Source organism: Hippopotamus amphibius, chromosome 4, assembly GCF_030028045.1.
Source record: "Hippopotamus amphibius kiboko isolate mHipAmp2 chromosome 4, mHipAmp2.hap2, whole genome shotgun sequence".
In the NCBI taxonomy this organism is placed as follows: domain Eukaryota; kingdom Metazoa; phylum Chordata; class Mammalia; order Artiodactyla; family Hippopotamidae; genus Hippopotamus; species Hippopotamus amphibius.
Genome location: NC_080189.1, coordinates 72164375 through 72178613, shown reverse-complemented (window position 1 = coordinate 72178613; position 14239 = coordinate 72164375). Strand labels below are relative to the sequence as shown.

Here is a 14239-nt window from a genome sequence, read left to right as displayed (position 1 = left end):
AGAGTAGCACAGACATATATATACTACCAACTGTAAAAGAGATAGCCAGTGGGAAGTTGTTGTATAACAAAGGGAGTTCAACTCGAGGATGGAAGATGCCTTAGAGGACTGGGACAGGGAGGGTGGGGGGGAGTCGAGGGAGGGAGGGAATACGGGAATATGTGTATAAAAACAGATGATTGAACTTGGTGTATCCCCCCAAAAATAATAAATTATAAAAAAAAAATACTATAGCTATCCTTCCAGGGATCAGTGCAGAGGGAGCAGGCACAAATACTCATCTCCCAGTCTTTCTCTGCAAGGGATTTGACTATGTACTTTACAAGCTACTGCCTGAGGGGTCTGGCTTCTAATTAGTACACATCAAGATGCTGACTGTGATTTTTCCCAGATCCTTAAAGAGCTGGTGGGCATTCCTCCTGTCTTCTTCTTCTGGTTCCCTCCAACAATAAAACCAAATCACCAAATGTCCCCATGAAAGGAGCCTGTTCACATATCTAGCAGCCCACACTTTATGTCTGCAACCTGAAGGATGGGACTCCAAATCACCTAGCTCTGATAGCCAGTAGGGCATGTGTTCATAAGTCCCACAGGACTGTAGCAAACAAAGAAGCAATTTTTAAATGGGCACAGGAGTACCCCCCATGGCAACACACTCAAGCTCAGTGCAGAAGGAATGGCAAAAATTCCCATCTCACAGTTTCTCTTTTGAAGGGGTTGACTGCATACTTCCCAGCTAGCTTCTAAACAGCCTAATTCTAGGTGCTGACTGTGATTCTCATCTTATGGACACTGATAGGTCTGGGAACACCCTCAACTACTGGGAGCCACTAACAACAAAGACTGTGGCTTGGACAAATCACAAAGGTTTGAGAGGTAACCAGGAGACTGGGCGAGGCTGACAGGCAAAGTTCATCTCCTAATGAGACCAGTCTATCAAGACTGGGGGAGGTGGGTGTTTTTCTAATGTGAAGAAACCAAAAAAGAAAGTCAAGGAAAGTGAAGAAATGGGGGAATATATTCCAAAAAAAAGAGAAGCTAAGTCTCCAGAAACTAATCTTAGTGGAATGGAGACAAGTGATTTACCCCACAGAGTGCTCAAAATAACATTCCTAAACATGGTCACTAAGGTCAGGGAGCAATGCATGAACAAGTGACAATTTCAGCAAAGAGAGAGGAAATATATAAAAAAGAGAAAATACCAAGCAGAAATCACAGAATTGAAGAATACAATAATTGAACTGAAAAATTCAATAAAGGAGTTTAACAGCAGACTAGATCAAGTAAAAGAAAAGATCAGTGAACTCAGACAAGGCAGTGAAATTCATCAAATCAAAGTAGCAAAAGAGAAAAGAATGAAAAACAATGAAGATAGCTTAAAGGACTTAATGAACACCATTAAGCAGACCGCCATACACATTACAGGTGTCCTAGAAGGAGAAGAGAGAGAAAGGGCCAGAAAGTATACTTGAAGAAATAGTGGCTATAAAATATCCTAACCTGGGGAAAGAAACAGACATCCAGGTCCAGGAAGCCCAAAGAATACCAAATAAGATGGATCTAAAGAGACATACACCAAGGCACATTATAATGAAATTGTCAAAGTTAAAGACAAAGAGAGAATCTCAAAAGCAGCAATAGAAAAGCAACTTTTTACACATAGGGGAATCTCATTAAGATTATGAGTGGATTTTTCAGCAGAAAACTTGCAGACTAAAAGGGAATGGGATAATATATTCAAAGTGTAGTAAGAAAAAAATGCCAACCAAGAATATTCTACCCAGCAAAGCTGTCCTTAAGAATTCAAGGAGAGATAAAGTTTTGAGGACAAACAGAAGCTAAAGGGTTCATCACCATTAGATTTGTCTTATAAGATATGTTAAAGGGAGTGCTTCAAGCTGAACTAAAGGATGCTAACCAGTAACATGAAAACATGAAAGTAAAAAACTCACTGGTAAAGTATATACATATAATTAAATTCAGAATACTCTTATATTGTAACGGTGGTGGGTAAATCACTTATAACTCTAGTATAAAGGTTAAAAGATGAAAGTATTAAAAACAACCATAACTGCAATAATTTTTAATGATTACACATATAAAAATATGTAAATTTTGACATCAAAAACATAAATTGTGGGAGGGAAGTGTAAAAGTGTAGAGCTTTTGTAAGCATTAAAAGTTAATATGTTATTGGCTTAAAATATTATACACGATTAAAACTATAAGATGTTTTATGCAAGCCTCATGGTAACTACAAAGAAAAACATATAGTAGATATGCAAAAAATTAAAGAGAAGGGAATCAAAACATACCACAACACAAAATCATCAATTCACAAATGGAAGACAACAAGAGAGGAAAAACAGAACTACAAAACAGCCAGGAAACAACAAGATGGCAATACTAAGCCCATGTATGTCAATAACTTATTTAAGTTTAATGGACTAAATTCTCCAATCAAAAGATATAGAGTTGCTGAATGATTATAAAAAACAAGGCTTAACTACATGCTGTGTACGAGAAAATCACTTCAGGTTTAAGGACACACAAACTAAAAGTGAAGGGATGGAAAATATATGCCATGCCAATGGAAACCAAGAAAGCAGGGCAGGCATACCTATATCAAAAAAAATAAACTTTAACTCCCAAACTGTAATACGAGACAAAGAAGATCATTATATAATGATAAAATGGTCAATTCACCAAGAGGATATAACAGTACCTAAATTTATAAAGCACATATTAACAGATCTGAGGGAAGGAACAGACAAAAATGCAATACTATGAGGAAACTCTAATACTCTACTTTCAACAATAGACAGATTAGACAGAAAATCCATAAGGAAACATTGGACTTAAACTACCAGGGTGAGTCAAAAATTAGCCGCACTCCAGTTATATTAAAACTTCTATAAACTCCACAACCAGAGTGCAGATAATTTTTGACTCACCTTCATACATTAGATGGCATAGACCTAACAGACATATATAGATCATCTCATCCAAAAGCAGCAGAAAGTACATTCTTCTTAAGCATACATGGAACATTCTTTTGGATAGATAATACATTAGGCCACAAAACCAGTCTTAGCAAATTTTAGAAGACTGAAATCACCCTAGTTAGTTTTTCTGAACACAATAGCATGAAGCTAGAAATCAATTACAAGAAAACACTGGAAAATTCACAAATATGTAGTAATTTAACAACATGCTACTGAACAGCCAATATATCAAAGCAGAAATCAAAAGAAAGAAAAAAAAAAAAAAAACTTGAGACAAATGAGAATGGAAACACAAAATACCAAAATGCACAACATGCAGCGAAAACAGTTCTAAGAGAGATGTTTATAGTGGTAAAAGAAAGATCTCAACGAAACAACCTAACACCTCAAGAAACTGAAAAGTGGAGAATAAACTAAGGCCAAATTAGTAGAAAGAGGGAAATAACAAAGATTAGAGTGGAAATAAGTAAAATAGAGGTTAAAAAGGCAGTTAAAAAAATCAATGAAACTAAGCTGGTTTTATGAAAAGATAAAGTTGATAAACTTTTAACTAGACTAAGAAAAAAAGAAAATCCTCAGTTAATAAAATCAGAAATGCATAAGGAGACATTATAACCCATAACATAGAAATACAAAGGAACATAAACTACTATGAACAATTATACGCCAAGTTAAATAACTTAGAACAAAAGGATAAATTTCTAGAAACAAAAAAACGCATCAAAATTGAATAATGAAGAAATAGAAAATCTGAACAAATTACTAGTAACGAGACTAAATCACTAATCAAAAACCTCCCAACAAAGCAAAACCCAGAATCAGATGACTTCACTGGTGAATTCTATCAAATATTAAAGAAGAAGTAATACCAATCTTTCTCAAACTCATCCAAAAAATTGAAGAGGAGGGAAGATGTCCAAACTCATTTTTGGAGGTCAGCAATTCCCTGATACCAAAGCCAGGAAAAAACACTACAAGAAGAGAAATTACAGGCCAATATCCCTGATGAACATAGATGCAAAATTCCTCAACAAAATATTAGTAAACTGAATTCAACAGTACATTAAAAGGATCATATGCCACGATTAAGTGGGGTTTATTCCAGGGATGCAAGGGTAGTTCAACATCTGCAAGTGACTAGATGCAATAAGCCACATCAACAAAATGAAGGATAAAGATTATATAGTCATCTTAACAGATGCAGACAAAGCATCTGACAAAACTCAACATCCTTTCATGGAAAGGGCCCTCAATAAATTTGATATAGTAGGAAGGTACCTCAGCATAATAAGTCCCATATATGAGAAACTCACAGCCAACATCATACTCAGTGTTGAAAAGCTGAAAACTTTTCCTCTAAAATCAGAAGCAAGACAAGGATGTCCACTGCTGCCACTGTTATTCAACATAGTACTGTAAGTAAATACTATCTAAAGTAATTAGGCAAGAAAAAGAAATAAGGGCATCCAAATCAGAAAAGAAGTAGAACTGTCACTATTGCAGATGACATGATATAGAAAACCCTAAAGATGCCACCAAAAAACTGTTAAAACTAATAAATGAATTCAGCAAAGATGCAGGATACAAAATCAACAAAGAAAAATCAGTTGTGCTTCTATATACTGACAATTAACTATCTGAAAAGGACGTAAAGAAAACAAAGTCCCATTTACAATGGCATCAAAAACAAACTACTTAGGAATAAATTTATCCAAGGAAGTGGAAGCTCTATACAGAAAAATCTTTAAAACACTGATAAATGAATTTGAGGACACAAATAAATGGAAAAATATCCTCGGTTCATGGATCAGAAAGGTTAATATAATTAAAATGTCCACAATACACAAAGTGAGCTATAGATTCAATTCAGTACTTTTTTTCACAGCAATGGAAAAAGAAAATCCTATAACTCATACGAAATCACAAAAGAACCCCAAAGAGCCAATGCAATCTTGAGAAAGAAGAATAATGCTGGAGTTATCACACTTCCTGATTGCAAACTATATTACAAGTAATCAACACAGTGTGACACTGGCATCAAAAACAGACATATAGGTTAATAGAACAGAAAAGAGATACCAGAAATAAACCCATGCATATACAGTCAATTAATCTCCAGCAAAGGAACCAGGAATATACAATGGGGAAAGAACAGTGTCTTCAATAAATGGTGTTGGTAAAACTGGATAGCCATAGGCAAAAGAATGAAATTGGATCCCTATCTTATACACAAAAATTAATTCAAATTTGATTAAAGACTTAAATGTAAGACTTGAAATCATAAAACTCTTAGGAGAAAACAGGAGGTAAGCTCCTTGACATTGCTGTTGGCAATGGTTATTTGGATTTGAGAACAAAAGAAAAGACAACAAAAGCAAAAATAAACAAGTGGGACTACATCAAACTAAAAAGATTCTGGACAGCAAAGGTAATCATCAATAAAATGAAAAGGCAACCCATGGAATGGGAAAAAAATATTTACAAACCGCATATCCAATAAGTGGTTAGTATCCAAAATATACAAGGAATTCATACAACTCAACAGCGAAACAAACAAAATCAAACACCACATTTCAAAATGGGCAAAGGACCTGAACATGTGTTTTTCCAAAGAAGACATACAAATGGCCAACATGTAAATGAAAAGGTGTTCAACATCGATAATAATCAGGAAAATGCAAATCAAACCATAATGAGATATCACCTCACATATTGTTAGGATGTATATTATGAAAAAGGGAAGAGATAAATGCTGGTGAGGATGTTGGAAAAAGGGAGCCCTCGTGCATTCTTGGTAGGAAGGCAAATTAGTACAGTCACTATAGAAAACAGTAGGAGGTTCCTAAAGAAATTAAAAATAGAACTACCTTATGACCCAGGAATCTCACTTCTGGATAAATATCCAGAGAAAAGGAAATCACTATTTCATTATCTCAAAGAGATATCTGAACTCCCAAATTTTCTGCAGCACTTTTTACAATAGTCAAGTTTTGGAAACAATGTAAGTATCCATCTACAGATGAATGGATAAAGAAAATGTTAACACACCCACACCCACATACACACTGGAATATTATGCAATCTTAAAAAAAAATAAGGAAATTCTGTCTTTTGTGACAACATGGATGAACATGGAAGGTATTATGCCAAGTGAAAGAAGCCAGACAGAGAAAATTAAAAACAAAACAAAACAAAACTATATGGTACCACTTACAAAGAACCCAAAATAAACAAACAAAATAGTTGAACTCATAGAAACAGAGGGTAGGTTGCCAGGAGCTGGGAGGTGGGGATAATAAGGAGAGGTTGGTAAAAGTTTTTAAACTTTCACTTATAAGATGAATAAGGCTTGAGGATCTAATGTATAACATGGTGAATATAGCTGATAATACAGTATTGTATAACTAAATTTTCTTTTTTTTTTTTTTTTTTTGTATAACTAAATTTTCTAAGAGAGTAGAACTTAAGTATTTTCATCCAAAAAAAAGTAACTATGTGAGGCAATGAATGTGTTAAATTAACTCAATGGAGGTAATCATTTCACAATGTATACGCATATCAAGTCATTGCACTGTATATGTTAAATTATACATATTATAATTTTATTTGCCAATTATACCTTAATAAAGCTGAAAAAATATTTTTAAAAAGCTCCCCCCCTCCGAACTAACATAATCCTACAGAAAATATTAAGAGAACTGAGTTATTTCTTTTTCAGTGTTTCAGTGCTCATTAGCCGGGTCAATATACAAAGCATTTCTTCCCAAGGGTTATCTTTACTTATTTACCGAGCTCTGCCAATAACCTGATTGAGGGGAGTACTATATGGATGCTGTAACTGGGCAAAAAATAGCATATAACATGAGAACCTGTAAACTTTTCTTATCTAAGCCTTGTCTTCTTCCTTAAAATTGTAAGAGCAACATTGTGTTTTCTGAGTACGTGTGATTTTAAAAAAGACAAAAAATATGCATGCATACATTCCTGTTACTTTACCCCTGCTCTTTCGCACTTTTAGGTTTTTACCTCATTTCCTAGAAGGGCATTTACACAGGCTTCTGATGCATCGCAGATGGCTGTGAGATCATGTCCTCCTTCTAGAGCCAACACCACATGTCCATCAGCCAGTGTCATCAATTGCTTCGTCAAATGACCAAAGCCTACCATAATGCAAACAGAACATTTCAAAGTATAAATTAAGTTAATTGACCACTAGAAGCTAATATTGATTGAGCATTTATTCTGTGTATATCCTGTCTCAGTACTTCCCATGTGCTAACTCATTTAATACTCACAATAATTTGATACATGAGGTCCTATTAGTATCTCTATTTTACAAATGAGGGCACCAAAACCCAAGATCCCACAGCTAAGAAGTATCACAACTAAGATTTGCGTCAGTCCGTCTGGCTCTTCACCAGTGCACATTACTGCCTTTCACAATACATTCCATGTGTACCTGGATGAAAAACTTAAATAGCGTTTGGCTGTTAATAAGGTAAACAATTTCGTGTGCTTAATATTTGTTTCTTGTTTCCATCATCTGCCTTTATTATAAAAGGAAGCTTTCTATATATCACCTCAAAGTACTTAGCTATCACATTAGATTTTATATTCTTTTTACTATGAAATAGTTGATAAATGCAAAAAATAATATCTATGTATGTTATAAAGTATAATATGACAAACACCTGGTCACTCACTTCCCAATTTAAGGAAAATACTTTTGAAGCCCCCTGTATGCTTCTCTCTAATAACATAATTTGGCCTCACTATGGGAAATCAGGATCCTGAGTTTGTTTATAACTCCTTTGCTTTCCATTGCTTAATTTGCTTATTTTGGAAATTTATAAAAATGGTTTTATACTTTTGCAACTTGCTCGTTTCACACATTTTGTTAGCTCATCTCTGTTGACACGTAGCCATAGGTCTATACTGTCTAGTAGGCCGTTTAATGAGTATAGAAGAATTTATTTACTCATTCTCCTGTTAACAAATATTTAGGTTTTTTGTTATTACAAAAAATGCCCCATGGGACTTCCCTGGCAGTCCAGCAGTTAGCACTCTGTGCTTTCACTGCCGTGGGCCTGGGTTCCATCCCAAGTCGGGGAACTCAGATCCCAGAAGCCATGCAGTGTGGCCAAAAAAAAAAAAAAAAAATGCCCCTGTGAACATTCTTATACCAGTCTTCTGGTGCACATGTGCAAGAGTGGAGTGAAATTGTTGTGACCTAAAACCTGCTAAATAATAACAGGTCATTTCCAAAGAACTGTAATCAACCCCCACTCTGAGAAGCAGTATATATCAGGATCCCAGTTTAGTCACAGCCTTGCCAACATTTGATAAGACTTGCCAGGTGGGTGGGTGAACAATAGCATCTTACTGTGGTTTCATTCAATGTAAGGAGGGACCTTTCTATTCTACTCTGAATTAGAGTTTTTATTATAAATAGATGTTGAATTTCATTATTTTACTATACCAAATTAGATGGGTTTTCTCCTACAATTTCAGTGTTGTGAGTTACATTACTATTTCAAATATTCAGCCATCATTGAATTTATAAAATGTTTGGTTGTGATATATTATCTTTTTTATAAACAGCTGGATTTGTTTGACTAATACTTGTTTAGGATTTTTTTTCACCTATGTTTATGAAAGGGGTTAATCTATAAATTTCCATACTTTTATTGACCATGTTGAATTTTATTAAGGTCAGACCCTCTTTTTCTATTATTCGACCCTAGAATGTTGGGTAGAAATCTTCTGTAAAACCATTCAACTCTTGTGCTTTCTTTGAGGAAGATTTTCATCTACTGAGAATTTCTTTAGGGATGAGAGGACTATTCGTGTTTTCAATATCTTCCCAAGTTATATTTTTCTAGAAATTTGTATCCTTTGTGTTCTAATTCATTCAATAAAGTTGTTTATAATCTTTATTATCATATTTTTGAACTCTGATTAGATGTAGTTAGTATATCTTCAACATCTGTGAAGTTTTCTTTCATATTTTCTGTCTCTTTCTGTCCTATATTATGTGTACTTCTGTTTCAGATTTATTCTCCAGACTTTCTCCAGATTTATCTAATCTCTTTATACTATATACTTATATTTTCATTTCAGTGCTTATATTGTTCAATTCTAGATGTTCTATTTGGTTATATTTTATAACTTCCTAGTTATTTATATATTTTCTCACTTTTTGTTCATGTTTTTATGTCTTTTATTTCTTTCGGCGTAATTATTTTATATTCTGTATCTGCTATTTGAAGTCTTTGTGGCTTATCTTACTATTTTTTGTTTCTGCTGATTCAGACTCATGATGTCTTAATTCTCCTTTGTTTATTGAATTTTTTTTAGCTCATATTCATCAGAACTTTACACATGAGAAAGCTTAGAAACCTGAGTTGAATGTGATATCTTTGAAACCTGAGTTGAGTATGATTTTGTTTGCTTCTGTAAGATGGCTGAAACATTACCAACCAGGATCAATTTTAAATTCTTAATCTGAAGGGCTTTTTTAAAAAAAGCACAGATAATGTAAATATGGACCCAAAACTTGATTACAAATTGCCATAGAAAAAATATAGGTTTCCCCCCTTTTCATTCTATTTGAAATTCCCTCTATTGATAGCCATAGCTAAGATCAATTTGTTGTTTTATTCAGCAGTATTTCCTTTTTTCCTACTTATTCTTTTCTTTAGGGTTGGCCCTTTGACATTCCTTTCTTTATTCTGGTCTCCAGTCAAAACCCTTCCTTTCATAGACCCAAGGCTTCAACTCCCCTTTCTGGTACACAGCAGTCTACTAAAGTTCAAGCTTTCACCAACTGGACACTTTGGGATAGCCCAGGGTGGCCACAGCTAGAGTATTTGCTCACTTTTCTTCATCTTTTTTGGAAGTCATCCATAAATTTAAAAGAGTAGTTTTGATATTTTCATGTAGGAGTATTTCAGGATATGTAGTCTCTTGTATTGCCAAGTGTAAATGTCTCACATTCAATATTTTACAAAATTTTAACATTTCATCAACATGCTCAATTTCAGGGACAATTGAAAAAAAAAGGATAAATGAAAAAATATAAAACCACGTGTTCAATATGGCAATTCATTTATTTTACTATGCTTTAAGAACTTTCAGGGCATAAACATTTAATTTTTAAATCAATTATCTTTTTAAAATAATTAATAGATGTTTGCTACTGGGTAACATCTGGACTGGGCTCCCAGATCCTCAGATGCTCAGCTGCCCATAAGTTCCTGAAGTGACTTGTTGAAAACAAGTGGCCAAGATTGCAGAGTAGGAAGACCCTGAGCTCACCTTCTCCCATGCGCACACAGAAATTACAACTATTTACAGAGCACCTACTGAGGGGGAAGACTAGAAGGATATCAGAAAAGATCTTCAACTAAAGATATAAAGAAGGAACCGCAATGAGATGGGTAGGAAGGGCAAAGATGTGGTATAGTCAGGACCCATATCCCTGGGTGTGGACCCACAAACAGGAGGATAATTACAATTACAGAGGTTCTCCCCAAGGAGCGTGCAGTGCAAGCCCCACATCGAGCTCCCTGGCCTGGGGATCCTGCACTGGGAAGCCAAGATCCCAGAAAGTTTGGCTCTGAAGGCCAGTGGGACTTATCTTGGGGAGAGCCAGAGGGCTGTAGGAAATAGACGCCACTCTTAAAGGCACACACAAAATCTTACACACTCTGGGACCCGGGGCACAAAGAGTAATTTGAAAGGAGCCTGACTCAGATACACCTGATGATTCTGGAGTAATAAAAGGGAAAAACCTACAAATAAGAATACCTTACCCAGCAAGGCTTTCATTCACATTTGATGGAGAGGTTAAAAGTTTTACTGACAAGAAAAAGCTAAAAGCTCAGCACCACCAAACCAGCTTTACAAGAAATGTTAAAGGGACTTCTCCATGTGAAAAAGAAAGGGCCATAACTAGAAATATAAAAATTACGAAAGGAAACATTTCATTGGTAAAGGCAAATATATAGAAAAGGTACTAAATTAGCCACATATAAAGCTAATAGGAAAGTTTAAAGACCAAAGAAGTAAAATTATCTACAACCACAGTAAGTAGTTAAGGGATGCACTAAACAAAAAGGTATAAAACATTATGTCAAAAACAATAAATGTGGAAAGGGGAGTTAAAATTCAGGGTTGTTAAAATGCATTTGAACTTAAGAGATCAGCAACTTAAAATAATCATATTATATTTAGATTGCTATGTATAAACCTCATGGTAACCACAAGCCAAAAATCTATAATAGATATGCATGCAAAAAAGAGAAAGGAATTCAAACATAATTCTAAATATAGTCTTTTGGCTTTAAAAGACACACGAGACCCAATGCACTTAATAGATACATAGAGAAAAAGATATCAGGTTTGTGATTATTAGAGGTAGGGTTTGGGGGGAGTCAAAATGTACATACTTCCAGTTATAAGATAAATAAGTACTACAGATGTAATGCACAGCATGATAAATCTAACACTGCTGTGTGTCATATATGAAAGTTGCTAAGAAAGTAAATCCTAAAAGTTCTCATCACAAGGAAAATATTTTTTTCTATCTCTCTAATTTTATATCTACATACATGGGATGATGGAGGATCACTAAACTCACTGTGATAATCATTTCATGATTTATATCAGTCAATTTATTATGCTGTACAATTTAACTTATAAAGTGCTTGTATGTCAATCATATTTCAATAAAACTGGAAGAAAAAAAACCAAAACATTAACAAAATTAATAGACTTGTTAAGAACAGTTTGGGGTTTACCAAAAATTTAAGCAGAAAGCACAGAGAGTTCCAATATACCACCCTACCCCCTTGCTGTGGTTTCCCTTACTAATAACATCTTGCATTAGTGTGGTACATTTGTTACAGTTGATGGGCCAATATTGATACGTTATTGTTAACAAAAGTCTATGACCAGGATTTACTCTTTGTGTTGTATAGCTCTATGGGCTTTGGCAAACCCATAAAATTATGTATCCACCATTATAGCATCATACAGATTAGTTTCAAGGTCCTAAAAATCCTGTGCTCCACCTATTCATGCCTCCTCTAGGTGCCCCCAATCTCTGCAAACCAGTAATCTCTTTTGTCTCTATAGTTTTGTCACTCATATTTTCAATGTTTACATCAATTCAAATTTTTACGTTCTTGTAATCACCATTCTAAAGTACAAAAGACATTATTTCATTCTCCCTCATTTATATAATACTTAAAATATTTATAATATTTCTATATCTATGAAAACTTGAAAGAATTATCTTGAATATTGAAATGCATGGTCTGCAAGCCTACCCTCACTGCTTTCAAGGCTGACCTTGTTCCTCTCTTAAGTGTTGTGGGTTTTTATCCAAAAAGAAAGTTAATTTTCAGAATCGAGTTGATAGAACTAAATGAAAGTCTATAAAACTGTCAAGCAATGAGACCCCAAAACCACACTAAGTTGCTTCCACTTTAGAACAATGAAATAATATCATCTTAATCCTTGGGATGCACTGAGATATTCACTCAATAAACCAGAGCTGTGCGGAACTGCAGCGCTGGTCTAGCACTTGAGGTTAACCATGAGCAAGAGGAGTTCATGTCCCCACTACCTTGAAGCACTTCAATGTTGATTCTACCCATTTAGCTACTATTTTAATGGAAGTCAGAATATTCACTTTATAATTATCCTACGTTTCTAAATTCTTGGCAAAAACTATTCTAAAAAGGATTTTAAAATTAGGTGAAAACTATTTTTAAGCATTACTGTATTTTTCACATCTATGGACCTCATGATGATACCAATAGCAATCTTTTCCACAGGCCATTTAGGAATGAGGCTGAATACATTAAGCTCCACCTTCTTACCTGACTGCTATAAAAAGAAAAGTAAGTTTACAGAAAATGTGTAATGCCAAGTTCTGATTCTAATGCTTAGAAAAGTTCTTGGCCTAAGTCAAGGTTAATAGCACACAGTAAGTAATTCCATTCTAGAAGATAAATGAGCAAGAAATACTCATAATACTCATAGACAAATAATTCTGCTAATCATATTGTTAAATATTCTGAACAGCTTTCCCTGTAACCTAAACCACAGCTACAGTGACAACTTTTAAAAAGAGATAATAAGAAATCAAGCCTGTATGCCACATTGTTCATCCTGAAGGTTCCTAGCAATTGAGAATTCAGTTATCTAATGGTACTACTGAGCAGATCAAATTACATGGATTAAAAAAGGGAGGTGCGGGAGAGGGATAAAGTCTGAAATCTGATTTCAGTTCACTCTTTCCTTTGGGAATAAAAATCAAGTCCCATAAAATACCAAATTTAGATGGGATAGTAAAAAGTGGAAGGAAAGAATGCAATGAAGCTAATCTTTGATCTCTATCCAAATTCCTCTTTCTTTTACCTACAGGGTTTATTTCCATTCACATGTTACCCATGTGATCTCTGGAGCCACAGATTGAGGCAGCTGAACTCTGAGTTATCCTTGCACAAAACACTCAAGTGAAGTAAAGAAAAAAAATTTCTATGAGGCGTATGCGCTCTCTTCTCATCAAAGTAAGCAATTTAAGAACAATCTTTTACTTCTATTAACCTGAGATCTACTATGTCCATTACTGCTGTACATATATAAGAGGGATTAGAAAAGCTAAGTGTGGCTACCAATGTCAAGGTATTATTTTTCTGGACATTTGAAAAAGAAGATTCAGTGGTGTGCGTGCATGTGTGTGTTTATTTGATTAGAAGTTATGTAACAATTTTAATGGGCATAATTACAAGTTTCATTTAATAGTTTTTACTTCCAGCTTTTCAAAAGGCACGAAAGCTCATCCTACTTGTCACAGCAAACTGAACCTGCAAGCTGAAAAGTTATAGTAGAGAGCACAGCACCAGCAAGGTTTTCCTCAAGGAGGTTTGAGTGTCCGGAGTGTGAGGCCTGATGGGAAAGAAATTATCAAGTGAGAAAGTAAGTCTGCATAACATGGTGCATGTTGGGCTCAAGCAATTATAGATATGAAGTGGGATGGAACTGGGTTCTTAAGGTCCTCATATACCTTTAGTATCTAAATTTTTTTTAGAGGGTGGGGTACTTAGGGAGGATCCTGGATGCCTGGGGCAGCAAGATGGGCAGGATCAGGTTAGTGACTGGAATTGACACATATTCACTGAAAATCAGCCTCAGAAGTTGTTCCTACCACATGCATCGACTAT

At 34.8% G+C, this 14239-nt stretch overlaps 1 protein-coding gene across 1 annotated transcript in view; it reads right to left on the bottom strand.

The window, feature by feature from the left end:
• Positions 1 to 14239, bottom strand: part of HDAC9 (histone deacetylase 9) — a 719791-nt gene that overhangs the window by 60911 nt on the left and 644641 nt on the right. The window contains exon 23 of the mRNA XM_057730709.1: positions 7032 to 7165. Within this exon, the coding sequence (XP_057586692.1) occupies positions 7032 to 7165 (134 nt within the window). The remainder of the gene's footprint in view (positions 1 to 7031; positions 7166 to 14239) is intronic.